Source organism: Chaetodon auriga, chromosome 22 (assembly GCF_051107435.1).
Source record: "Chaetodon auriga isolate fChaAug3 chromosome 22, fChaAug3.hap1, whole genome shotgun sequence".
Taxonomy (NCBI): domain Eukaryota; kingdom Metazoa; phylum Chordata; class Actinopteri; order Chaetodontiformes; family Chaetodontidae; genus Chaetodon; species Chaetodon auriga.
The window spans coordinates 19,647,016-19,671,363 of NC_135095.1; the positions used below are offsets into that span (position 1 = coordinate 19,647,016).

General features: G+C 47.3%; 3 protein-coding genes across 5 annotated transcripts; 2 read left to right on the forward strand and 1 right to left on the reverse strand.

Annotated features, from left to right (window-relative positions):
• The first annotated feature begins 555 nt into the window (after window positions 1–555).
• On the forward strand, window positions 556–11,343 carry xpot (exportin, tRNA (nuclear export receptor for tRNAs)). 2 transcript variants are annotated; one of them, XM_076721897.1, is made up of 25 exons: window positions 556–688; window positions 2,286–2,439; window positions 2,548–2,630; window positions 2,737–2,793; window positions 2,880–2,949; window positions 3,621–3,839; window positions 4,090–4,274; window positions 4,507–4,675; window positions 4,836–5,072; window positions 5,189–5,227; window positions 5,311–5,373; window positions 5,451–5,575; window positions 5,852–5,996; window positions 6,095–6,214; window positions 6,297–6,391; window positions 6,622–6,691; window positions 6,787–7,025; window positions 7,135–7,420; window positions 7,539–7,728; window positions 8,114–8,230; window positions 8,341–8,456; window positions 8,533–8,580; window positions 8,667–8,738; window positions 8,873–8,929; window positions 9,016–11,343. In XM_076721897.1, exons 2-25 carry the CDS (start codon window positions 2,353–2,355, stop codon window positions 9,040–9,042), a joined length of 2,916 nt encoding a protein of 971 aa, XP_076578012.1. In that variant the 5' UTR covers window positions 556–688; window positions 2,286–2,352; the 3' UTR covers window positions 9,043–11,343. The 2 variants fall into 2 exon arrangements, with proteins under 2 accessions (XP_076578012.1, XP_076578013.1); XM_076721898.1 differs by having other exon boundaries at window positions 600–688; window positions 2,266–2,439.
• Window positions 11,344–12,751: 1,408 nt separating this feature from the next.
• Window positions 12,752–16,434, reverse strand: rtcb (RNA 2',3'-cyclic phosphate and 5'-OH ligase). Its single transcript, XM_076721899.1, has 12 exons — window positions 16,261–16,434; window positions 15,567–15,645; window positions 15,425–15,492; window positions 15,212–15,311; window positions 14,953–15,109; window positions 14,694–14,850; window positions 14,374–14,533; window positions 14,052–14,227; window positions 13,762–13,950; window positions 13,562–13,672; window positions 13,318–13,437; window positions 12,752–13,123 (listed from the first exon to the last, which is right to left on the reverse strand). Exons 1-12 carry the CDS (start codon window positions 16,351–16,353, stop codon window positions 13,016–13,018), a joined length of 1,518 nt encoding a protein of 505 aa, XP_076578014.1. The 5' UTR covers window positions 16,354–16,434; the 3' UTR covers window positions 12,752–13,015.
• Window positions 16,435–16,862: 428 nt separating this feature from the next.
• On the forward strand, window positions 16,863–24,099 carry fbxo7 (F-box protein 7). 2 transcript variants are annotated; one of them, XM_076721901.1, is made up of 10 exons: window positions 16,863–16,982; window positions 18,095–18,217; window positions 18,900–19,134; window positions 20,349–20,585; window positions 20,698–20,842; window positions 21,061–21,144; window positions 21,232–21,327; window positions 22,115–22,291; window positions 22,411–22,451; window positions 22,649–24,099. In XM_076721901.1, the coding sequence occupies exons 2-10, from the start codon at window positions 18,096–18,098 to the stop codon at window positions 22,946–22,948; spliced, it is 1,437 nt and encodes a 478-aa protein (XP_076578016.1). In that variant the 5' UTR covers window positions 16,863–16,982; window position 18,095; the 3' UTR covers window positions 22,949–24,099. The 2 variants fall into 2 exon arrangements, with proteins under 2 accessions (XP_076578016.1, XP_076578015.1); XM_076721900.1 differs by having other exon boundaries at window positions 22,115–22,300; window positions 22,649–24,094.
• The last annotated feature ends 249 nt before the right edge of the window (window positions 24,100–24,348 follow it).

Genomic DNA, 24,348 nt, shown 5'->3' on the forward strand with positions numbered 1-24,348 from the left:
GCTAAGCTAATTGGCCAGTGACTGTAGCCTTGCAGATATATTAGAGTGGTTTCGAGCTAACACTGCAAGAAAATGTTGAGTTAAACACTCCAACCATGTAAAACTGAGTGTGTGTTGTGATACATGTGGGTTTTGGCATCAGTAAGCTACGTTGAAACGTCATTTTTTTTTCCTGCTTTAACATAAAATAAAAGTTTCAGTAATTTGAATACGGGTTTTAAATCGAGTCAAGGTTTTTACTCTGATTTCTAGTCCATGTTTCACAACTTTGTGGAGAAACATCGTTCAGCTCACAGAAATAGTCGTCCCTCTACGAATCGGAAGCTAACTTCAGTCTCTTGAAGGTAAGCTAACATCTGTCCGCATGAAGACAAGTCCAGCACAAGTACCACACCAAATATCACATATAACTGTGGTCGCACTTCAAAAAATAGTTATTGTATTTATATACTAATATTCATTTTATATATTTCTCATGAATATCTAGACTTGTCGCCAACGTTATGAATGAATCGCTTCCTGTCGCTGTGACCCGGATGCTCAATGAGTGGACACGCCGCACCGCCGCTTCTGTCGTGTGTTGGTGAGTGTAGCCGACATGCAACTTGATTTCTGGTGAATCCTTAGCGGCTCCGTGATGACTGGACGGGAGAAAAAAAAGCACGTGATGAATTAAGTTTTCTTTAAGGTGAGCTTTCCAGAATGTGCCGTCTGTTTTACTGTGCTTAGCTTGATAAGAAGCGTCTAAGGTTAGCGGAGTTTGTCATCGTGAGATTTTCACAGCGATGATGTGATTGAAGGAGGCGAGCGAGACATCAGCAGGTAACGTTACCGAGCCGTGATAAACAAGAACAAAAAACACAATAAAGCTGCTCTCACATCACACACGGTCAGTATCGCTGTGAATGAAAGCTTCCCGGCGGTGGTCGGGGTTTTGTTAATTGCCACACGGTCAGGATTACTAACTTAGAGCAGGCGAACTCCGAAGCTAGTCGGCTAACGCTAGCTTGAGTTAGCAGCAGTCCGCTATGTTGTGTCTGTGTGAAGTTGTTAGCTTGTAGCACCGCAGTGTCAACTTTTTGAGGAGTGGCCCGGCTAACAGGTCGCACCTTCATCCACAACGCGTCCCGTTTTGTCACCGTTTAAACCGCGTAAATGTCCAGTGGAGGCGTTTTATTTGTGGAGTTAACGTCGTAAACGGGACATCGTGGCTCAAAGTGTTGACGCTGCGTTGCATCATGTCGGTTGGCGGATGATGGCTGAGCTGTCAGCTGTATTGTTCAGCCTCTCCGTCCTCCATCGGTTCAATTCAAAGCTGCACATCAGCTGTCAGTGCAGATTCGTCATATTTGAGGTGTTGTTGGCGTTCATGAATACAAACCAATGCTGACTCACTCGAGTCATTTCTGGCAGCTCACCTGGATGTCACGTTGTCTCACGCACAGGTAACCCAGCCCTGTTATTTAACTGTTCATTTATTGGTTCGTCAGAGCCATCAGAGAGTGACCCAGTGCACCTGTAGGTCTTCCCTCAGCAGTGATAGATGTTGGTTTGATTTCTGTCTCATGGAGGATCATCACACAGCTGAGCTTCACTCATTCTGAAAGGTGAATCTTTGAAAAAGCAGAATCCACAAAGAGTCCGGATGAAGATATATTCGCTTCACTGGATGAAAGAATATTTCCCGCTTAGTTTCCTCATCTAAACTGAAAAGGTGGGTGGTGGTTACCTGCAGGGGAAACACAGGTGAGAGCTGGGTTAAAACGTGTTTTCATCCCTCCACCTTTGAGGACTTTAGAGAAACCCTCCATCCTGACTGATGTTAGAACGTGATTTAATCACATATCGTCCGCTGTGTGCACACCTCAGGTGAAAGGTCACCTCAGTGAACTCATGTTCAGTGGCTGAAAACAAGCATTCGTTCATGTGTCTTTTTGCTGATTATCTGAAAAATGAAAAGAAAGGTTTAAACTTGTCCTAAATGTGGATGAAACTTGCTGAGTGACTGTTTGCTCCTCATGTGTTCCTGCTGGACTTTTGCTTTGTGTATTCAGAAATGAGATTACAAACCTGTTGATACTCAGAGATGTTGATTTAACTACATGTTGATTACTCGGGCTGGGCTGTATTTTGTGTCCCTTTGTGAAGGTAAAGAGTGGACAAACAGTGTAATGTCAGTGTAATGCGGCCGGTTTGATGTTTGGATGCATGTTGTCCTGCAGCAGAGCGAGCGGAGCTGAGCGCGCTTTGTTTGTTTCACCGCAGGTTTTCTTTCCTTTTGCCAGATGAGAGAAATCTGCCCGACAGCAGCAGAGAGGAGTGAACCTGCCTTGGAGGAAAGCTAACCCACGAATGGCCTGCCAGTCTGTCGCTGCAGTCATGGACGAGCAGGCCCTGCTGGGGCTCAACCCGAACGCCGACGCCCGCTACAGGCAGAGGGTAAGACGCCGATCGTCACGCTGATCGAACAGAATCAATCGGTGCTGTGAGTTTAAGCAAAGCTGCGGATTTGACGTGAGTGTGTGGCGTCGGCGTGTCTTCCTTCAGGCCATGGCGTACTTCGAGCAGCTGAAGGAGTCTCAGGACGGCTGGGAGGTTTGTGCCGAGGCTCTCGCTAAAGGCGTCTACAAGTGAGTGTCAGAACTGTGTCGCTTCCTGCTGCCATGAGGAACAGCTGATCGTCGTCGCTGCTGTTTGTCTCAGAGGTGTTGAAACGTGTTTCTTCTGTTGTTTCAGCGACGATCACGTGAAGTTCTTCTGCTTCCAAGTGTTGGAACATCAGATCAAGTTCAGGTGAGGAGCACAGGTTTGTGTCTCAGTGTCTCATGAATGATGATTACTCCATCAGCTCAACCTGCGTGTTGCTGTTTGTGTTGCAGACACGCTGGTCTGAGTGCAGTTCAGCAGCAGCTCATCAGGGAGACTCTGATGAAGTGGCTTCAGTGTCAGGTACTGCACGACGTCATGGGCCCAAGTATTTCTACCTGTGGCCTGTGCTGCAGTTAGAAGTACTTGTACTTTACTTCAGTATTTCCATTTTGCAGTACTTCATACTTCTAGTGTTCAGTTCAGAGACGTGTTGTTCTGTCTGTTTCTCTGTAAGAACAGTTTTTTCCCGTCTGCTGTCAGCCTTATCAACAAGGCCCGGAACCCCCCCGACACTCTTCACACTCCACCTCTGCCTCATCTGTCACACTGATATAAATACAACTCTGTGTTACATTAACGCTCAGTTTGGACTTTTTTCCAGAAAAAAAACAGACTGTGTTTCCAGAAAAAAACAAACAAAAAACAGACTTGTGTATATATATTTATATTGTTTTATTTTGTACTTTCATTTTTAGTAGATGTGTCTGCACCAACTTCACCACAACAAATTCCTCGTATGTGTAAAATCATACCTGGCAGTAAAGCAATTTCTGATTCTGATTCTGATGTACACAACATGTCGTTGGTTCAGTCTCTCTGCGTCTGTATTATTGGGAAAAAAAAAAAAAGGTTTCTAAGTGTTTCTAATGATTGAAGAAACCTTTTTAAGGGAAGTTCAGAGCTTCTGTACTGATGTTTAATGTGTCGCTGTCCCTGAGAAGCTCCTGCTGTCGTGTTTTTCACCCCTTCAGCTGATGAACGCTCATCCTGAGAAGCCGTTCATCAGGAACAAAGCGGCTCAGGTGTTCGCCCTCACCTTCATCATGGAGTATCTGACTCTGTGGCCCAAGTTCTTCTTCGACATCCTGTCTCTGGTGGGCCTGAACCCTCACGGCGTCGACATCTACCTGAGGACGCTCATGGCCATCGACGCCGAGGTGGTGGACAGAGACATCCTCCACTCGCCCGAGGTAAGACCAGACCGACTCCTCGGGTCGTTTCAGATGAATACAGGAAGTGATGACCAACACGTTAGACGTTTGAGCAGCGACCGAACTGATAGGTGATGCTGGACTGGACGTTTCATCCAGCGAACGTCAGAATGTGTCATTGTTTTTATGCTTCATCCTGTTCTACAAACGTCAGAATCTGATTCTGGATCAGGCGTTTTGTAGCATGAGCTCGGAGTCTCCGGCTAATCGTACTGAATGTTTCCTTCAGGAGACGCGTCGAAACACTCTGATCAAAGACAGCATGCGGGAGCAGTGCATCCCCCACCTGGTGGAGTCCTGGTTCCAGATCCTGCAGACCTACCAGCAGTCCCACCCGGAGCTCACCTGTCAGTGTCTGGAGGTGGTGGGAGCCTACGTATCCTGGATTGACCTCAACCTCATCGCCAACGACCGGTCAGTCAGAGCGATCGTCTTAATTCACAGGCGTCACTGATCCCAGCTCAGCCTCTAAACCGTCCGCAGACCTGATCAGAGCAAAGAGCGTGACATGTCGAGGTCACATGGGGAAAGTCATGTGACTCTGTGGACGTTAAATTCTGGTCGTTTCCCACCTTTCTTCCTTCTTGTCATTTTAAAGTGTTTTTACGAGTCCGAGCAGCTTTGATTTTCAGACTCTGCTTTTCAGCTTCGTGAACCTGCTGCTGAGTCAGATGTCTGTGGAGGAGCTCCGCGAGGAGGCCTGCGACTGCCTGTTTGAAATCGTCAACAAAGGGATGGACCCCGTGGACAAAACCAAGCTGGTGGAGAGTCTGTGCCAAGTCCTGCAGTCTGCTGGATTCTTCAACGTGGAGCAGGTTGGCCTTCACCTGATCAGTTTGTTCTGTGAAGTCCATTTGTTGACCGTTTGTGAATGTGGAGCAGAGGCTGTGAACGCACCACGCTGAACGCTGGCGCCTGTGCTGCGCCTCACTTCCTGGACGCAGAGTGTTTGATTCCCTCTTCCTGTCTCGTCAGGAGGAGGACGTGGACTTCCTGGCCAAGTTCTCGCGGCTGGTGAACGGGATGGGTCAGAGTCTGGTCCTGAGCTGGACCAAACTGGCCAAGTCCGGCAACGTGAAGGCGGCGGCCGAGACGCTGCTGGCCGTGGAGGCCAAAGTGCCGCTGCTGCTTCAGCTGCTGGTGCACGAGGACGACGACATCTCGGCCAACATCGTCGGCTTCTGCTACGAGTACCTGCACGTCCTCAAACAGGTGAGGCCGCCAGCTTCACCTGGACCAATACAATGTTTTTACAAAGAAAAACAATCTGAGACGAGCCGATGATCCGTCGGTTGACAGACGTTCATGTTAACTTCCTGTTTTTGCAGCTTCCTCAGCTGACAGACCAGCAGAAGACCAACGTAGAGGTGAGTCTTTATCCTGACGATGCTGCTCATCAATGATTGTCTCTTTGAGGGCTGAATAAGTAAAAACTCCCCCCCCATCGCAGGCCGTCATGCTCGCCGTCATGAAGAAGCTGACGTACGACGACGAGTACAACTTTGAGAACGAGGTGAGTCTGCTGACTGACGGCTGGCGGTCGCGTGTTCGCTCAGGACGTGAAGCTGACCTCCGGTCTGTGTTTGTCAGGGCGAGGACGAGGCCATGTTCGTGGAGTACAGGAAGCAGCTGAAGATGCTGCTGGACCGTCTGGCTCAGGTGTCTCCTGAGCTGCTGCTGGAGGCCGTGAGACGAGTCTTCACCAACACCATGCAGTAAGAAAGCGCTTTGTTTGTGCAGAGGAAGGACTGTGAGCAGGTCTGTCTGGGTTCACCTGCTGGTGTGTGCATCACATTTTAAATGTGGAGCACAGACAGAACTGACGGACCACATGTGATGAAACGGATGTCAAAGTGACGCCGACAGCAGGCGACAGAAAAGTTTCGCAGATGTTGTGAAGTTGTAAAAATGGCCAGTCTGAGGTGTGAATGTGGCGCAGACGTGTGGTTTCCGTGCGTCCTCCCCTGAAGCTCACAGGCTTCTGTTTGCAGGAACTGGCAGACGGCTCCGTTCATGGAGGTGGAGGTGGCCATCAGGCTGCTGTACATGCTCGGCGAGGCCCTGCCCGCATCTCACGGCGCTCATTTCTCCGGAGACACGACGAAGGCGAGCGCCCTGCAGGACATGATGAGGACGGTGGGTCACGTGACGCTGCCGGTCTGTTCTGTGTCTGCTGCGGTGAACGTGGAGAAACGGTAACTGACGCGCGGTGTTTCTCCTCTCTGACCCCTCAGCTGGTGTCCTGCAGCGTGAGCAGCTACCAGCACAGCTCGGTGTCTCTGGAGTTTTTCGAAACGGTCGTTCGATACGACAAGTTCTTCGTGGTGGAGCCGCAGCACATCCCGAACGTTCTGGTGAGTGATGTTTCAGAAATGTTCAGATGTCAGATGTAACCTGTGAGCGAATGACGCTGACCGCCGTCCTGTTCGCCATCAGATGGCGTTTCTGGACCAAAGAGGCCTGAGGCACAGCAGCCCGAAGGTGCGCAGCAGAGTGGCCTACCTCTTCTCCAGATTCGTCAAGTCTTTGCAGTGAGTCCAGCTTCGTCATCCTCAGCTAAGGGTGGTGGACAAAATAACAGAAACACCTCACAGAACACATCATGACAGCAGCTGCAGTGAACTCCAGACGAGACGAGACGAAACGTGAAGTCGTCTCTGTTCCCGTCACAGATTCATTCAGACTGGACAGTTTCGTCTAATGTGGGAGGGATGTTGATGTAGGATTCAGGTGTTTCATTGGTTCTGCTCTCTGTTGACAGTAAACACATGAACGCCTTCATCGAGGACATCCTGACCAGGATCCAGGACCTGCTGGAACTGGCTCCACCTGTAAGTACAACACGTGATCTGAGTGAAGAAACCGTCTGTCCATCACAGCATCATGTCACAGCCACCTCGACATCGATGCGGTTTTCTGCTTCCAGGAAAATGGCTTCCCGGCGATGCTGACCAGCGACGACCAGCTGTTCATGTTTGAGACGGCGGGCGTCCTGATCGTGAACGGAGAGAGTCCCGTGGAGAGGAAACAGGCTCTGATGAGGAGCCTGCTGCTGCCGCTCATGGACGCTTTCCGCCTGCTGCTCGCCAAACTGCTGCAGGAGACGGAGGAGGAGCGACAGGCCGCCCTCGCAGACTGTCTGAGCCACGCTGTCGGGTTCGCCAGGTGAGATCCAGACCGTGCTTCACCTGTTAAATGAGGGCTCAGAGGAGTGAGAGCTGTTGTTAGCGATGTTAAAGGGTGACAGCTGACGTCTTCGTCTCTCTGCTCTCAGTCGCACCAGCAAAGCGTTCAGCAACAAGCAGACGGTGAAGCAGTGCGGCTGCACGGAGGTCTACAGGGACTGCATGCAGACCTTCCTGCCCGCACTGAGCTGTCCCGTCCAGCGGGGGGTGCTGCGCAGCTCCGTGCGCTCCTTCCTGCACCGAATGATCATCTGCCTGGAGGAGGAGGTGCTGCCCTTCATCCCCGCCGCCTCTGAACACATGTTGAAGGACTGCGAGGCCAAAGACCTGCAGGAGTTCATCCCGCTCATCAGCCAGATGACCGCCAAGTTCAAGGTAGGCGGGAAACCCACGACGGGCCGAAACCTGCAAGCTCAGATTGCAGCTAAAGTTAAACGTTCACGAAGCGATACCCAGGCTGAATCGCCGGCTTCTTGTCCCCTTGCCACGGCAGCGGCAGGTGTCTCCCTTCCTGCAGCAGGTCTTCATGCCGCTGGTGCTCGCCATCTTCGAGGTGTTGGGCCGGCCGGCGGAAGACAACGACCAGGCGGCCGCTCTGGAGAAGCAGATGCTGAGGAGGAGCTACTTCACCTTCATCCAGACCGTCACAGGAAGCGGAATGAACGAGGTGATGGCCAATCAGGGTGAGTCACAGATGAGACGAGTGTCCGTTTGTGGTGAAGTTCTCGTGGTTTCACTCTGACGTGTTCACACTGACATCAGCGGACGCCGCGCCGGAGGATCAGACATGTTGATGAGTGATCAGGAGCTGCTGGGAGGTCAGCCAGGCTAGCTGTTTCCCCCTGTTTCCAGTCTTTATGCTAAGCTAAGCTAACCAGCTTCATATTTATTAATTTTATAATTCTGCAGATTTTTAAATGGAGTCTGGTTCTCCTCAAAGACCTGAACTGAGTGAAGCTGTGACCTCTTTTAAGTGTTTCCCTCTGATGAAACCGCAGAAGATCTTCTGAATGAGTCAAAGTCAGACTTTCCTTTGAAGCACAGTTGGAGTTGGGTTCTTGTTTTCAGGGCCAGAAAACATCGAGCGAGTCGTGTTCACCATCATCCAGGGCGCCGTGGACTTCCCCGACCCCATCGCTCAGAAAACCTGCTTCATCATCCTCTCCAAGCTGGTGGAGCTGTGGGGTGAGAAACAGGAAGAACGTCCATTAACTGTCCTCTCAGATCACTGCTGTTTGTCCCGCTCAGCGTCTCTCTGGTCTTTCATGTTCGGTGTCTTCTGCTCCGACCTGCAGGAGGTAAAGACGGCATGGTGGGTTTCCCAGACTTCATCTACAAACACATCGTCCCCGCGTGTTTCCTGGCTCCTCTCAAGCCCACCTTTGACCTCTCGGACGCTCAGACAGTCCTGGTACGTCTCTGCGCCAGAGTCCGGCTGACAAACGTGAGATTTTAGCAGCTGATGAACTGAACTCTTTGTTTTCCAGACGCTGTCGGAGTGTTCGCTCACGCTGAAAATGATTCATCTCAAGAGGGTAAGAAGTGAAGTTCTTCACGTTCGACTTTCAGAGGAGTGTTTTCTGTCGTTCACTGTCAATATTTGTGTCGTCTGTTGTTTCAGGGGCCCGAGTTCATCCAGTTCTTGCAGCAGGAGTATCTGCCCTCCCTTCAGGTGTCACCTGAGATCTCACAGGTACGCCTGTCCTGCAGCGTTTCCTTTCAGTGAGACTCACTCACACTCACCGCAGTGAAAGCTTTGCTTCCCGTCTCTCGTCCGTCTCGTCTTTTTCTGATACAGTTTCTCACCTTTTGAATTTGATGTTACAGGAACTTTGTCAAGTGATCCAGCAGCCGGACGTCAAAGTCCTGAAAAACTACATTAAGGTACGTTCAGGTGTGCTTCCTGTAACGAGGCCGGCTGGGTGTGGGATTCACTGATCAGCTGATCGTTCTCTGCTTCTCGTCTGCAGGCGTTCTTTCAGCGAGCCAAACTGTAGGAAATAAAACTGGAAGTTCACGAGGACTGAAACACTTCACAGGAAGCGGCCGAACACGCCACTTACAACAAAACAAGGACCTTAGCATAGGAGCTGCTTCTGCACTCACAAAGTGAACATAACTACGCCCAGTCCGTCGACGTGGACAGAAGGTCGGTGGACGGATCAATCCCTCCAGCCGCCGCCGAGACGAGCTGTCCACGTGGACTCGAGAGGACAAGGAGCTCGACTGACGACCGGAACTGTGGAGCGCTTTGAGGAAGGCGGTGTGGAAAAGGGCTTTTAGATGAGCGAGAGGAGGCGACGACCTGTCTGCAAACACCCGGTAAATATGTTCAAACCGTAGCTTTAGTCAAACTTCAGCACGTCGGCTCGGAGCTCGTTTGGTCGCTGCTGCCACAGAATGGACACGAATAAGGGCTGAGTTTATTATTTTCATTCAAAATGTGGCTTTTGTTTTTGGAAGCGTTGATTGGATGAAGGTTGATTTTCAGTTTGAGGTGAAACATTCAGTTCTTCGAGCCCGACTCGATCTGCAAACATCCACACTCGATTCTCCTGAATCTCCATTTAAAAACAAACACTCAAGCTTATTTGTTATGTCACCTGATGGGATGTAGATACTCAAGTTTCAGTTAAATCAGCTCCTCGTGCTGAGTTTTTGGATTATAATCCACCGAATATGTTAGTTTCCTGGAAATGTTTGAACTTCAGATGGAAATGAACCGAAAATGGAGGAACAAAGTGTAAATAAAACAATGAGATGTTAGAAAATGTAAATAAATTTCCTGGGTTTATTTTTATTTTATTTTTTTTAAATCTTCATGCCCACCTGGAACCTGAATACGGAAGCACTTCAGTACCAAAACTGGGATAAAAAGGATTAAAAGTTAGAGATGATAAAACTCTGGTAGAACATCAGCGATGAGGCACGAAGTCAACGTTCTGACAGTTTTAACATTTGTTACTTAAAACGTCATCGTTTTCCTTGGTAGTATTCTCGTTTATCAGATTTTAATTTATGTTGTCGACTTGTTGATTTTGCCTTAAAGATCTCATAATTATGACTTCAAAAGATAAACTTTTGTAAAACTGTAAATCCCATAATTTCATTTCAGACTTTTGCATTTTGAACTTGTAAATCTCATTTTGACTAAAGTCATAAGTTTTATTTCCTGTCATAATAACTTGCTGTGAGGTTTTTTTTTTAATTTATCCTGATTTTTATTTATTACACTTTTGACTCAGTAAATCTCATAAATTTGAAGTCTTGTCACTTTTACTGAGAAACCTAAATCTGAAGCTGCTGTTACCGACGATGAGTAGTATTATTTTTGACTTTGTGTCTCATCACTGTGACTTAAACTAATATTTCTACTGCTGAATTAATAAGTAAATCTCATTATTTTGATTTGGTATCTCAAAATGTTGACCGACTTGCATTGAAAATCTCATTGTGACTTAAGTCAAAGGTTTAACTTGGAACTTTCTCCTGTAAATCTCAAACTTCTGTCTAAAAACTGATTTTGTTTTACCATAAATCTGATTTATTAGTATTTTTATTTTTTTTCTTTTCTAACATTTAATCTTTTTTTTCTTGGCGCTGTTGAGCTTCCGTAGACCATGAAGTCTTTGATAGGACTCGTTCATGTACAGCTCATTAATGTTTGATCATGTACAGAAGCAGCTGGATGGATTTTATATTCAAGCATTTGTGACAATTCAGGGTGATCAACTTATTGATTATGCAACGCTTTACTGTGAAGGAGCTTTCAGACAGACAGAAAGGAAACCAATCAGAGCTGGATGAGAGCTCCGTCGGATCAATTTCACCGACGAGAAAAAGTCAAATCCATTTTAACTGCTGACTCTGTTCAGATGCTTCTGTTCTTTAAAACTCTGGATATTACCCCCCCCCCCCCCCCCCCCTCATGTGTCCTCTCTTCAGATCAGGTTGTGATGTTTTGGGCTTCCTGCTCGTTTCGTTCATCTGCTTTAAAATTCTTCTGTTTGCCTCCAGAGAAAGTGCCTGAAAGTGCTGCATTGTCATCATACAGGCATATAAATAAAGTTAGTTTAAAGTACCAGTCAGGTGTTACTCCACATGATTCTGACCGTCATCAAATCCCATGAAAAGGTGAAAACCAGCTCTTAAATATCTGTTTTTTGTTGGGGACTATTTTCAGCGCCGGATGAATCCACACTTGGACTTTTTGATCGAAGCATCAGTTCAGTTCATTGTTTGTTGTGTAACCAGAATTGTTAACCACAATAAACAGAATATCACCAAATTTATCCTTCAGATAATTTCATAATGAAGCGTTTCTTAAAATTCAGCCCATCAGGATGGAAGTGGACTTTTTTAAATTACTGAGCCACGACATTTACGGCGTCGGTAAAAAGAACCGGAGGCATCGAAACCAAAATCTGACATTAACCTGATATTTGACAAATAAAATGCGTTTACATGTAAAATATTTCAGATAATCTTTAATCTTGACCTCAAAACTAGTCTGACAAAAGAAAAGTCAGCGTCCACTGAGTCGCTAAAGCTCTGGAAAGCGCTAACAAAGGGACATTCAGGCCAGACATTTGTCTCCAACAGGTTTATTTTATGTTTCTGTTAACTGAAAGTTTTTGACATGCATGTTAGCGACTATCAACAACTCTGTGCTAAGCTAGGCTAAAGGGCTCCCTGTACCGGAAGTGAGGGAAACTGTTAGCTTAGCGACATCAAAGAGAAAAATAAACCTGATAACTCTGAACCGGTTTTCAGTTTTATGATGTGTCATTAGCGAACAAGCTAATGGAAGCAGATACATGGAAGAGTTCGTTCTGTGGTTGTTGGTCAACAAGAAGCTTCAATGCTAACTGCTACTAAAACAACAATGTCTCAAACAAAATTATTGGATTAAAATTCATTAAAATGAGAAATATTTGGGGATTTGTGGCTGGACTGGTTAGCAGCTACGCTAGGCTAAAGCATCCTGGACCTGCGTCTGTGCTGTCAGTCATTTCCAGAGGCTGCCGAAGATGTGTTTTCTGACCTTCTCGTATCTCCAGGCCAACGCTCCTAAATCACAGCGTCAAACAGTTTTCCACCTTTCGGAGGTTGGATTTCTGTTTGATGGAGCTGAGCGAACGTGTTTCCCTGCCTTCGGAAAGTGAACTACTGCTTCTAAAGTCTGTTTGATGCCGACCACTAAAACACGTTCAGGATGTGCCGTTGGGTCACCTTTCAGCGACGTCTCTGAACCTCGTCCACCTGAACGAACCCTCACGTCTTTGTCTGCCAGACGTCAGTTTTCAGATGAGCAGTCGGCTCTGTTGGTCCTTCAGTCAACCCACTGAAGTAGAATCAAACCGACCTCCTGAACATCAGATGTTACTGATCAATATTCAGATGATTACAGGCAGTTCTTATTGGCTTCACTCACCTGCAGCAGACGAGGGCAGAACAGGTTTGTTCATATCCAAGAAAAACTTGCCAAATGAACCTTTTGTCCATCGATGGTGAAATGTGTTGCTTTACTTTTGATATGGTAATAAACCTTCTGTTAGAACCAATAAAGTGTTTACGAATCATCACAAATCAAACTCCAGCTTTGTCTGTTCAACCGGAAACACCTGAGTGTGGCTTCATGTCCATGAGAGCGTGACGGTGAAGGTTCAGGTATTCAAGCACTGAACTGAAGCTTCGAGTCGTGGCTTCAGTTTGAACAGGTCACTTTTATTTCATCACAGATTTGGCTTGAACGCACACAAAAAAAATAAAGTTTTCTCAGGTCAGAAATTAAACTTTCAATCTGATTTTCTTCACTTTGTCTCCAGTTCGTTCAACATAAAGTCGTCTCATACCAAAACAAGCAAAGAAACTGAATGACTGAGCGAACGCCTCGTGCTCCTGAAGGCTCTCGTGTTCTTCGTGACAACCTTCTCTGTAAACTGTCTTTAAGGGCGAAGTCGTGCGGCTTCAGCCTTTGATCACAGCGATCGGCCTCAGTTTGATCGCCTTCTTGCTGATTCCAGCGTCGTGACACGTGTTGACGACGTCCGTCACGTTTTTGTACGATTCAGGAGCCTGAAAACAAAAAAAAACAGAAAAACATTGACTGAAGTTCAAACCAACAACGTTTCTTCATCGTCTGTGTACGGAAGGCGTTTAGTGCCACGTCAAAAGGTTCTTCTGCTTCCTGTAACTTTCAGATATTTAAATAATAACATCTGTGTTGATGAACGTTTCAAGCATTTCAAGCTGGACCAAAGAGATTTCACCTCCTCCATGACCAGTTTGGGCGACGCCACTCGGATGGCGATGCCCATGTCGGCCAGTTTGTCCAGGACGTCCTGGAAGTCCAGGTTCCTGCGGGACTTGGCCCGGGACAGAGCGCGACCCTGAGACGAGAGACGGGAGGAGACATGAGCTTCTTACAGGACACAAGTGACAACGTCCAGGAAGTAGTTTTTACTTTCTGTCCGTCTGCGACTTTAAACATGACGTGAACCGACAGACTCGTACCGCTCCGTGACAGGTGGTGCCGAACGTCTCCATCATGCCCTGTTCCGTCCCTGTGAGGACGTAGCTGCAGGTTCCCATCGTCCCTCCGATCAGCACCGGCTGACCTGTGAGCTGGAAACACACGAAGAAGAACGAGTCGCACCTGCAGCAGCAGTTTAAAGTCTGATGACACGAACCGAACGGCGGGAGGAGCTCTGTACCTGGTAGTCCACGGGGATGAGAGGGTGGTGTGGGGGGAACGCTCGGGTGGATCCTTTGCGGTGGACCAGCAGAGTCCTCTGCTTCCCGTCCACCACGTGCTCCTCCACCTTGGCGATGTTGTGGGAAACGTCGTAGATGACGTGCATGTCCAGGTCGTCCGGCGTCGTGCCGAACACTTTGGAAAAGGCCTGAAAGCAAGTTTTTCAGACTCAGTGAAGATCTGTTCCTGGACCAGTTTTCATCAACACACTGACGCTCAGCAGTCCTCTGAGGCTCCAGGTGGATTTACCTGTCGGGTGAGGAAGGTCATGGACGAGCGGTTGACCCAGGCGTAGTTTCCCGCCGCGGCCATCCCCTTCAGGTAGTCCTGTCCCTCCTGCGACGTGATGCGAGCGCAGGCCAGCTGACGGTCGTTCACCGTGATCTTATCTCTCTTCATCGCCTTCTCCATGGCAACCAGCGCGTCTGCCAACGGCGTTCAGGACATTTTGTCACGTCTGGATCAAAGTGACTGGAGCTATTTCATTAACTTATTAACACTTTGATTTACAGGCTGTCAGTGAAATCGACCAGCTGGACTAAAGTCTCAGGTGTGTGTGCGGCTGTCCTACCTGTGGCCACCTGGTGTCCGAGGCCTCTGCTGCCGCTGTGGATCATCACACACACCTGACCTTTGTGGTCGATGCCCATCTTCTTGGCGGCGTAGTCGTTGTAGATCTCATCCACCACCTGGATCTCAGCGTAGTGGTTTCCTGCTCCCAGAGTCCCCAGCTTCAACACACACACACACACGCACACACGCACACACGCACACACACACACACACACACACGCACACACACACACAGAGTTTGCCTTCGTCAGCATCCACAGACATCAGAGTCACAGTGACGGCAGCGTTTGACAGTGAGCTCCGGGGCTGATGGGATACCTGCGGCAGGCCCCTCTTCTTGGCCTTGGACGAGACCTTGTTGGGGTCGGCCTGCAGCATCCTGCCGTACTCCTCGCAGTGCTCTTTGTCCTCGGCCCAGGCGTAACCCTCCCTCAGAGACCAGTCCACCCCCATCTCCAGAGCCTCCTCCAGGTCCCTGAGCACACACAGGTAACACGGTTAGCACAGGTAAACAGGTAAACAGGTGGACCAGGTCTGCGTTGTGGTCCATGCTCAGTCCTGAGGGACCCCTCCTTACTTGGCCCCCATGGGGATGACCCCCTTGGATCCCACTCCCACTGGGATGTGGTCGAACAGCGACTGGGCCAGCTGCTCCTTCACCGGCTGCACGTCTCCCTCGTCCAGGTTGGTCCTCAGCAGACGGACGCCGCAGTTTATGTCAAAGCCGACGCCGCCTGCAGGACAAATGAAAGATGGCCGCTGAGTCATCGGGTGGACAAGAGAACCCCACAGAGACGTTCCACCTCAAAGACGAACATCAGAACTGAAGTTAGAACCTGGAGACACCACGGCGTCCGGGTCGTTCATGTCGAAGGCCGCCATGTTTCCGATCGCAAATCCATATCCGGAGTGAACGTCTGGGAGACCGATGGACCTCTGTGGACGATCAGAGCTCAGAACACGCACGGCTTCAAGCCCTCAAGGCGTCTCCACGATCAAATCCCCCCGAGAGCTCGTAAAGAGCCCTGAATCATGAATCTGTCACTCACGTGTACGATGCCCGGCAGCGCCGCCACGTTCCCGATCTGCTTCATGGCCGGAAGGAATCCACCGACACCTGAAAGCAGATGAAAACCTGAGGTCACACCTGAAGGTGAAGTGAGCGGCTCGAACAGGTGAGCAGCAGCTGACCTCCTCCTCGACAGGCGTTACGAAGCTCCTCGAACATCAGCTTCTCCAGCGAGTCGTTCACGTAGAAGTTTCCTTCAACCTGACGAGGAAAACATTTTCATTTTCATGATCACGCTGATCAAAACTGAAGCTTCAGTAAAATCAGTCAATACACGGAAAAACTACGATGAGGTGGTGAGTTCATGGTCAGGCCATGTAGAAAGTATTTTCACGTTTTGGTCACAACAATTTAACAACCAAGTTAATGTCATTTAATGTTATAAACGTGTTTTCGTCTCTCATCTGCTTCAAAACGACATCCAGTCTCATTCATCGTGCTGATTTCAATTATAAAAATAAGTCATTGTGATTTATAATGTCTATTTATCCAAACTGTAGACTGTAGTTTGATATATTCTACATTGTTTACATCGGAGGGATCCACCCTTTCATTCGGCTTACATTCTGTAGCTAACAGTAACACCGCAGAGCTACGTCAGCAGGTTTGAGCTTTGGTGTGTGCTTGACTTCCAGGATCATTTTATCGATTCTTGCCTTGACACATGTTATTTATTATTGTCATGTTTTCTGAATGGAGTCTGGAGTCTGTCTGGTTCAAGTCCTCCAACATGTGCGGACTGACTGTGTGTAACTGTGGCTCTGGAAGCTAACCAGCTAGCCACGTTAACAGCTAAAAGTGAATCCAGAGTCTCACCTGCATGTTGGGAACAAAACCCTTTTTGATCCTCCAGCAGTTAGTGCCGATCTTATCCAGGTACTGCAGCTCATCGTTGTAACTTCGACTCATTACTGTGACAAGAAAAGGTTTAACTTTAAGGAATTTACTGCTGCGTTTCACCGGCTGTCTAATGCGAAGTACGAGCAGTCAGTACGGAAGCTCGCAAGCATTTTGACAGCAAAACGCGGTTAATAATTAGGCGTGACGCATGAATATTTACTCAGAACGGGAAAAGTTCGTCTATCCACTGTGTTACTGTTTATCTGCAACTACTTATTTCAAAGTGTCCAAAGTTTTGCTGAACTTCATGCTGTATTCGCAAGTTTGAGTGTTAAATAACTACTAAACTTAATGCTTGCCGTAGTTATAGTCAAATTAGTTAGCAAGGCCGAGTGGAGCCGGATGTTTGGCAAGTGGCCTTCAAAACAAAAGATTTTTTGTCCACCGTTTGCGTGTGTGTGTGTGTGTGTGAGAGAGAGAGAGAGAGAGAGAGAGAGAGAGAGAGAGAGAGAGAGAGAGAGAGAGAGAGAGAGAGAGAGAGAGAGAAACATCGCAAAGCGGAACTAGTGTGTTTCGCTGTGCTTGTTTGACAAGTCATATTGTCGTAGTTTCTCGGTGTTTACCTCCAGAGTGTGTGATGTTTCAGAGGACCACCATCAAACGGCCTGGATGTAATTCACTGTGATTTAATTTCTCATGTAAGTTTGTTTCTGTTTGTCTTTCTGCTCCAAACGTTTTTAAACTAGTCGAACAGTTAACGCAGAAGTTAAGTAACGTTAGCTTCACTGTTACGCAGCAGCTTCATTTAAACGTTAGCTAACGTCAGTGTTCAAGAAACGAAAACGAAACGGCCCATTTCCTCTGAGATAAGTCACATTTCTTCAGTCTGCTTCTCTTGTTGTATTTATAACATTTAGCTCATGTGTTGATGGTTTTGTCTTGTGCGAATTTTGTCTTTGAAACGTGAACGAACGTTAAATTAAAGATGTCTGAATGTGAATTTTACGATGAATTACAGAACAGATTAACTGTTAACTGAATTCAGACGAACACAAAACTGCAGAACGACGTCCATGACTCATCAGAAAACTGAAAGCGGACTTTTCTGAAGGAACTTTGTACTTTCAGCATTGTAGCTTTCATCCAAAAAGAGAGTAAATTAGTGATTTTTTTTTTTTTCATTTATGTCCCATCAGCTCAATAATTGTCAGCCAGCAGATTGTTTTCACTCAAAATAATTATTGAGAAAAACACTCAAATCGCTACAGCTGCTCTGCTTCGGAAATGGAAATCTTCCACCAAACTCCATTGACTTTTCACCGAATTTTAGAGAAACCTGCGCTCCTTATTTGAGCTTCCGGCTAAAAACACTGAAGTCAGTCCTGTGTGTAAAAACAAATGAAGGTAGAATATCAGGTATGCCATATGGCCAAAAGTATGTGGACATTGCTGTCAATGAGCAGAAGAAGATGTTCAGACATGTTCTGTTGTAGAAATAAACATCTGTCCACCAAACTCCATCATTTTAGTGATGTGTATTAGCATGTTTCTGAGCTGTTCTGCTAAAAATTACAGTTCATAAAACCAGATGATTATTCTGTGTGTGGACACCAGAGTCTCAAAAATGTTCAGAGATACTCGACACCTACACCTGTCTGCCAAACTACATTAACGTTCCACCACATTTTAGTGAATCTCAGTCAGGTTTTGTGTTGGCGTACGAAAAGCAAACAAAAACAGGCTTTGATATATGAGGAAAAGATGGCTGATGTTCTTCTGAAGTCTATTCACGTTCATTTGTCGTCTCCAGCATGAAGCTCCGGATTCGGCTCAACCGGCAGACCAGCAGGGTGGAGGTGCTGGGAGAAGAACCCAGTCTGAAGGAGCTCATAGACCACATCAAGGAGACGGTTTTGCCTTTGCATGGACTCGGGTGAGATACCAGCTGTGAGACAAGGAACCAGATACTTCACGAACAAAGACAGCGTCTTATTAAAGGTCCAGTGTGGAGGATTCAGAGGATCCGTCGGCAGAAATGTGATGTAATAATCACAGATCTGTTTTCATTAGTGTTCAATCACCCGATGATAATAATTACCTTAGAATAAGTTCTTTATATCTCCAGAGAAAGCAGCTCCTCGTCCTCAGGCCGCCATGTTTCTACAGGAGCCCAGAACAGACAAACCAGGCACTGACTGCACAGAGAGACTTTCAGGTTTTTAGCTGGTTCTAATCTGCAGAGTCGCCACTAGATGTCACTAAATAAGATAAGATAAGATAAGATATTCCTTTATTAGTCCCACAGTGGAGACTACTAAAGGAATATCTTATATCTTACATCCTCCACACTTAAAATAATGATCATGAACAGAAAGGCACAGAAGAAGAACGCTGTCATCAGTTTCTTCTTCTACCTTTTTTTAATGTAATATGACACTGTCCTCAGCGTATGTTTCAGGATAATGTTTTATGTTTCTTCGCTTTCTTTCTGTGTCTTATGTTGAGGTTTTCATTCTGTGTCTGGACACATTCATGTGTGTTTATTTTCTTATTTACTACTCAGAAGATTTTTGTAGACGGTTTCTGTGATGTGAAACTTTCTTTTTTTCTCTCAGAGCAGAGACAGAGTTCAGTTTGTCTCTGAACGGCTCAGAGCTTCTGTCAGACACCGGTCAGACGCTGTCAGCCTGCGGCATCGTCTCCGGAGACTTGATCTGCATTGTCCTGCCTGAACCTGCAGCAGCCGCCGGCGCCGCCGCCACCTCCTCCACCAACACCAACACCAACACCCGGACCAGCAGCTCAGAGAACCAACAGACCCGACAGGCTGCTGCCATGACGTCCAACCAGGTGCGTGAATCACCTGTGGAACCGTGTGATTAAAATGCTGGAAGAAGAGCTCACATCGTTTCCTTACTGCCACTGAATGCAGTAATACACAGTGTAGAAATACTCTGACACGAGTAAAAGTGTTTTGAGGAGTAATTTAAAAGCTGTGACTGATTCTGCAGCCTCAGATCTTCATTAACAAACATGTTAAAAAACAAAATAACAGTAACATTTGGTCAGAAGTGAGTCAGAGCTTATATCTGACTCACTGACATCTGTTTTACCTGTACTAAGGCTTTGTGTTACTGCAGTCTGCCTGTGTACTACTGCAGTCTGCCTGTGTACTACTGCAGTCTGCCTGTGTACTACTGCAGTCTGCCTGTGTACTACTACAGTCTGCCTGTGTATTACTTTGCTCTCTGCCAGACACTCACTTTAGCAAAATTAGCTGTTAGCTGAAATGAAAGCTAAGTGAAGCCACTGATTTTCCTTCTCTGTGAATGAAAAACATCCATATTGATGAAGTTTGTTTATCCAGTTAAATCAATGAAGACAAAGAAATGAGCTAAACTCCTGCTAAAGCAGCTATCTTAGCATTACCCACAATGCAGTGTGTGCAGTCAGTCACTGGTTGTGTGTGGTGTGATGAACACATTAAGGATGAGAGTGAAAGAGTTTGTCAGTGAAACGCTGACACGAGTTCTTGAATGTGTTTGGACTCTGAAATTCAAACTGACGCCTTCAGGTGAAAATGATCCTTTCATCGTCGTCAGCATCTGCCAGTGAAGCTAGCGTGTTTCTGCTGAGTCATGTCTGACTGAACTCACCGCGTCACAATCCACCACTGACACCGCAGAGCTGGACTCCGTTCAGACTGATCGATTATCAGGCTGATCATTGATTTCATTATGTATTACTCTCAGAATGAAAGTGTAACCTGATCAGAGACGATGGTACGAACCTGAACTACTTTCACTGACTCAGCAGGTAAACACTGTGACAGCAGGTGGTGCTGTGCTCTGTTCCAGTCGGTTAGCAACCCGTCAACAAACACAGAGAAGAAGAAGAGAGAGGAGGACAAGAAGAAGAAGGAGGAGGAGGAGGAGGAGAATATATCACGCACACCTCGTGTCCTCTGTGACGTCCTCCAGTCCAGCTGCTGGAGGACGATGTGTCTCGTTGAAGCAGCTGTTTCTCACACTTTTCTTCTGTTTGATCGTCTCTGTCACAAACAGCCCAGCGGCAGCAGCAGCAGCGCTGCGACGCCGACGGAGTCCGAGGAGCCCACCGACACGCTGGACTCTGAACCCTCGTCCTCCGGCTGGGAGCCGATGCTGTGCAGCGAGGCAGAGGAGGGTCAGGCTCCTCCCTCTCTGGAGCTCCTCTACGGCTCGGCTGAAACGACGAGTCCCAGTGACGCCGTCATGGTGGCCGGACACCTGCTGATGCTGGAGACTGGATTTGTTCCTCAGGTGAGTGAGTGGGGGGGGGTTTGACTGAGGGACGGTGTGACCTGAAACCTTGCAGGAGGAGGAGGAAGGCACTGTGCGTGTACTGTGTGTATCATGTACTGTGTGTGTTCAGGGCTGCGAGCTGCAGGCCGCTCACATGCCTGCAGGCTGGAGGTCGGTACCTGGAGTCTACAGGCTGCAGTACTCTCATCCTCTGTGCGACGGCAGCCGGGCCGTGGTGGCGGCTGTGTCTATGGGCGCCATGCTCGTCATCAACGGTGAGTCTATCATCGCTGAGTGCACATTAAAATGAGAGAATGGCAGTGATGCAAGGTAACGAAGTACAGTCAGTACTGTGAATGCAGTACTTTTTATTGTATTGGAGTATTTATGTTGCTGCTTACTGGAGGAAAGGATCTGAACACCAGCTGTTCACACGTGATCCAAACCTTGAGACTGTGGGCCATAAACCTGAACCTGCTCCTTCCGTCTGCAGTGACTCTGAACGTGAAGGAAACGGTCGACCTGGTCCGCAAACTGTGCCTGAACGCCTCCACCTACGTGACCTCCGAGTGGCCAGGTAGAGCTCTGATTGGTCCGTTTGACACCAAACGAGCGTGAGCGTCCACGAGTAACCGATAAAATGTCTCGTCTGTGTTGTGTTCAGGACGAAGTGCTGCAGCGGCTTTCAGAGACCTGAAGAAACTGTCCCGGGTCTTCAAAGACCAGCTGGCCTACCCGCTGATCGCCGCAGCCAGAGAAGGTAAAGACTCACCTGCCCCCTCGACAGGTGGATGTCTGATTGGATGAAAGTGTCTGTTACCTTCAGTGCAGCGTTGGCTTCAAACTGGACTGTAGCTTCAGAAGGAAACGGGATACATTCAGTTTGAAAGTCAGTTGAGGGTCCAAGTGAAACGAATCGCTTGTTAACAGCGTGCAGATGTTATATTGAGCCATGAGCAGCTTTAATGGAGTTCGTCAGTTCTCAGGAACTAGTTTCACTAAACGATATGTCGACAGTACTCAAGGTAACCTTTTCCACTCTGAACGACTCAGATGTTAGCATGCTAACATTAACTTTGCCAGTTAGCTACAACTGCAGTTACCAGATATAAACTAATCTGCACGTAAGAACCAGTTTGAGCTTTGGCCTGTTTTCATGTAGAGATGATGAATGTGACCTGCGTGAACACTGAGGTTAGCATGAAGCTAAGTCTGACCTGAACACTGAGGTTAGCATGAAGCTAAGTCTGACCTGAACACTGAGGTTAGAATGAAGCTAAGTCTGACCTGAACACTGAGGTTAGCATGAAGCTAAGTCTGACCTAAACACTGAGGTTAGCATGAAGCTAAGTCTGACCTGAACACTGAGGTTAGCATGAAGCTAAGTCTGACCTGAACACTGAGGTTAGCATGAAGCTAAACTGAGTGAGTAAATCAACAGTCTGAAATATTTCCCACAGACGCTGATTAACACAGACAGTTTGACATGAGATCCAGAGCTCAGGTAGACGTGTCCTCAGGTGATGTGATGTCTGTGGTCTTTGCAGCGATGGCTCTGCCGGCGGCGTTCGGTCTGGCTGCTCTTCCTCATGAGCTCCTCCTCAGAGTCCTCAGACTGCTGGACGTCTGCTCTGTGGTCAGAGTGTCTTCAGTCTGCAGACACCTGAACGCGTCGGTGGCTGACTCCATGCTGTGGAGACACCTGTACCGCAGAGACTTCAGAGGTGAGACAGGTAACTCCAGACAGGTGACCAGTCCCAGTCAGAGTGGGAAGCTCCCAGTTTGACCTCTGCTGGTGTTTGTGGGTGAGGTGGTTAACAAAGTCCTCTGTGTTGTGGTTCAGGTTCCGATCCCGGCGGACTCAGACACACAGACTGGAGGGAGGTGAGCAGATATTAACTACAAAGATAAAGTCACTGCATTGCATCCTCACAGGAAGTCTGTCAGAAGTGACCTTTGACCTTCTGTCTTTGTCTTCTCTGAGCAGCTGTGACGTGAATATTAAAATATTCTCTTCAGCTTACTTGAACACGTTTCAGGTTTTTCACGTTCTAACATCACGTCATGGTTTCTGTCTTCAGCTTTACAAACAGCTTTATAAGCGTCGCTGCGCTCAGCGATCTGCCCGTAACGTCCCCGTCCCTCCTTTCTACCCCCGGGACATCTTCAACCCCGCCCCCCTGCCCACCTTCCCGCCGCTGCCCGGCATCATCGGGGGGGAGTACGATCAGAGACCAAACCTCCCCCGTGGCCTCCTCCCTCGCCCTCGCCACGACCCCATCCACCCGCCTCGGAATCAAGATGGCCGACTTCTGAACGACCTACACAGAGCGGGACCGCTGGGACGGCGATCTGTGGACGTCCGGCGAGGTTTCATCTGATCACCGGTTGCTCTTCTTTTCTTCTTCTGCAGTAATAAAACAAGCGTGAACAACAGGAGAGTTGATTGATGGAGAGACGGAGGTCAGAGTTCACTGTGGTTCAGTTTGAGGTGGTTTTATCACAGACGATGTGTTTGAGAGTCAGCAGAGTTTCCTGCTTTAACATTTCATCTTCAGGTCAGAACGAGGTTCTGAACTCTGAGCTGCTTTCTTAAAGTCAGAGTTTAATCTGCTCACATGTTCGTGAAGTAACATGTTTAACAAAATAAACACAGCAAAGGTCGCTGCTGATCCTCCGTCTGCGTCCATCGTAATAATCAGCAGTTTGAAGTCAGCGTGAGCACTGACTACGGAAGCCTGTGTAGGCCCAAAAAAAGTAAGTCAAAGTTTTGACTTGGTATTTCATCCTTTTCACTTTGTCATTATGTTGTCCTTAAAAAGTCAGACTTCAGCGTTTGTCTTAAATGAAGACTCATGATGATTGTGTCAAAAGGACGGAGACAGACTCCATGTTTCCTGCTTTAACAACAGAAATAATCTGAACTGTTGGGACGTCTGTGGTCAATCACGTCTGTCTTCTGTCTATTTCTCTGTGTTAGTTTTGTTTTAGTTTGCATTTTTATGCTTTAATAGTGATTTTGACATTTGAAGTCATAATTTAGCTTTTTGTCACTTTTTTAAGTAGTAAAGATTTTGTAACAGGTACAAGTCATGACAGGTAAAGTTTTCAGTTGAGGTGCAGATTCAGGGGTTTCCCCTCAAGTTTGGGATTCATTATGACTTTAATAAATCAAAATTATGTGACACTAAAATCAAAATTTTGCCTTCCTGTGTCATGAATCTGACTTAAACGGTAAAAACTTTGACTTATCTGATAAATACAACTTTGAACAAGTGAAAGTTTTCTGATTGACCTTAATGTAATGCATGATATGTCATAATTCAAGATGATAGTTAACCCCAATTTGCGCAAAAGTGAAGGTACAAATTGTGGTTTCCTCATCAGATAACTGAGTCAGACACGATAAAAAAAAAGTAAGTGAAAAGGTTGCAAAACAAGAGTCAAATGTTACGTTATTATATGTATTTTGAGGATTTCTAGGCCGTAAAACTGTTAATCTCACATTAAATCCTTTGAAAACGGTTAATCTAAGACATTAAGTTTACTTCATATTGTTTGTTCAGCTCGAGGAGACTGACGGCAGGAAGTTATCACGGAGAAAAAACGTGAAATACGTTTTGTTTCCGTCAAACGCCTGCAGCCAGGAGCTCGTGAGACAATGACGTCATCCTTTGTCTCCAAACAAAGGGTGCACTCGTTTAACGCCCGTTTCACCAGCAACGAGGTCCCGCCTGGGCGGGCGGTGTCTGATGCGGCTCCACAGCGGCGTTAGGCAGAT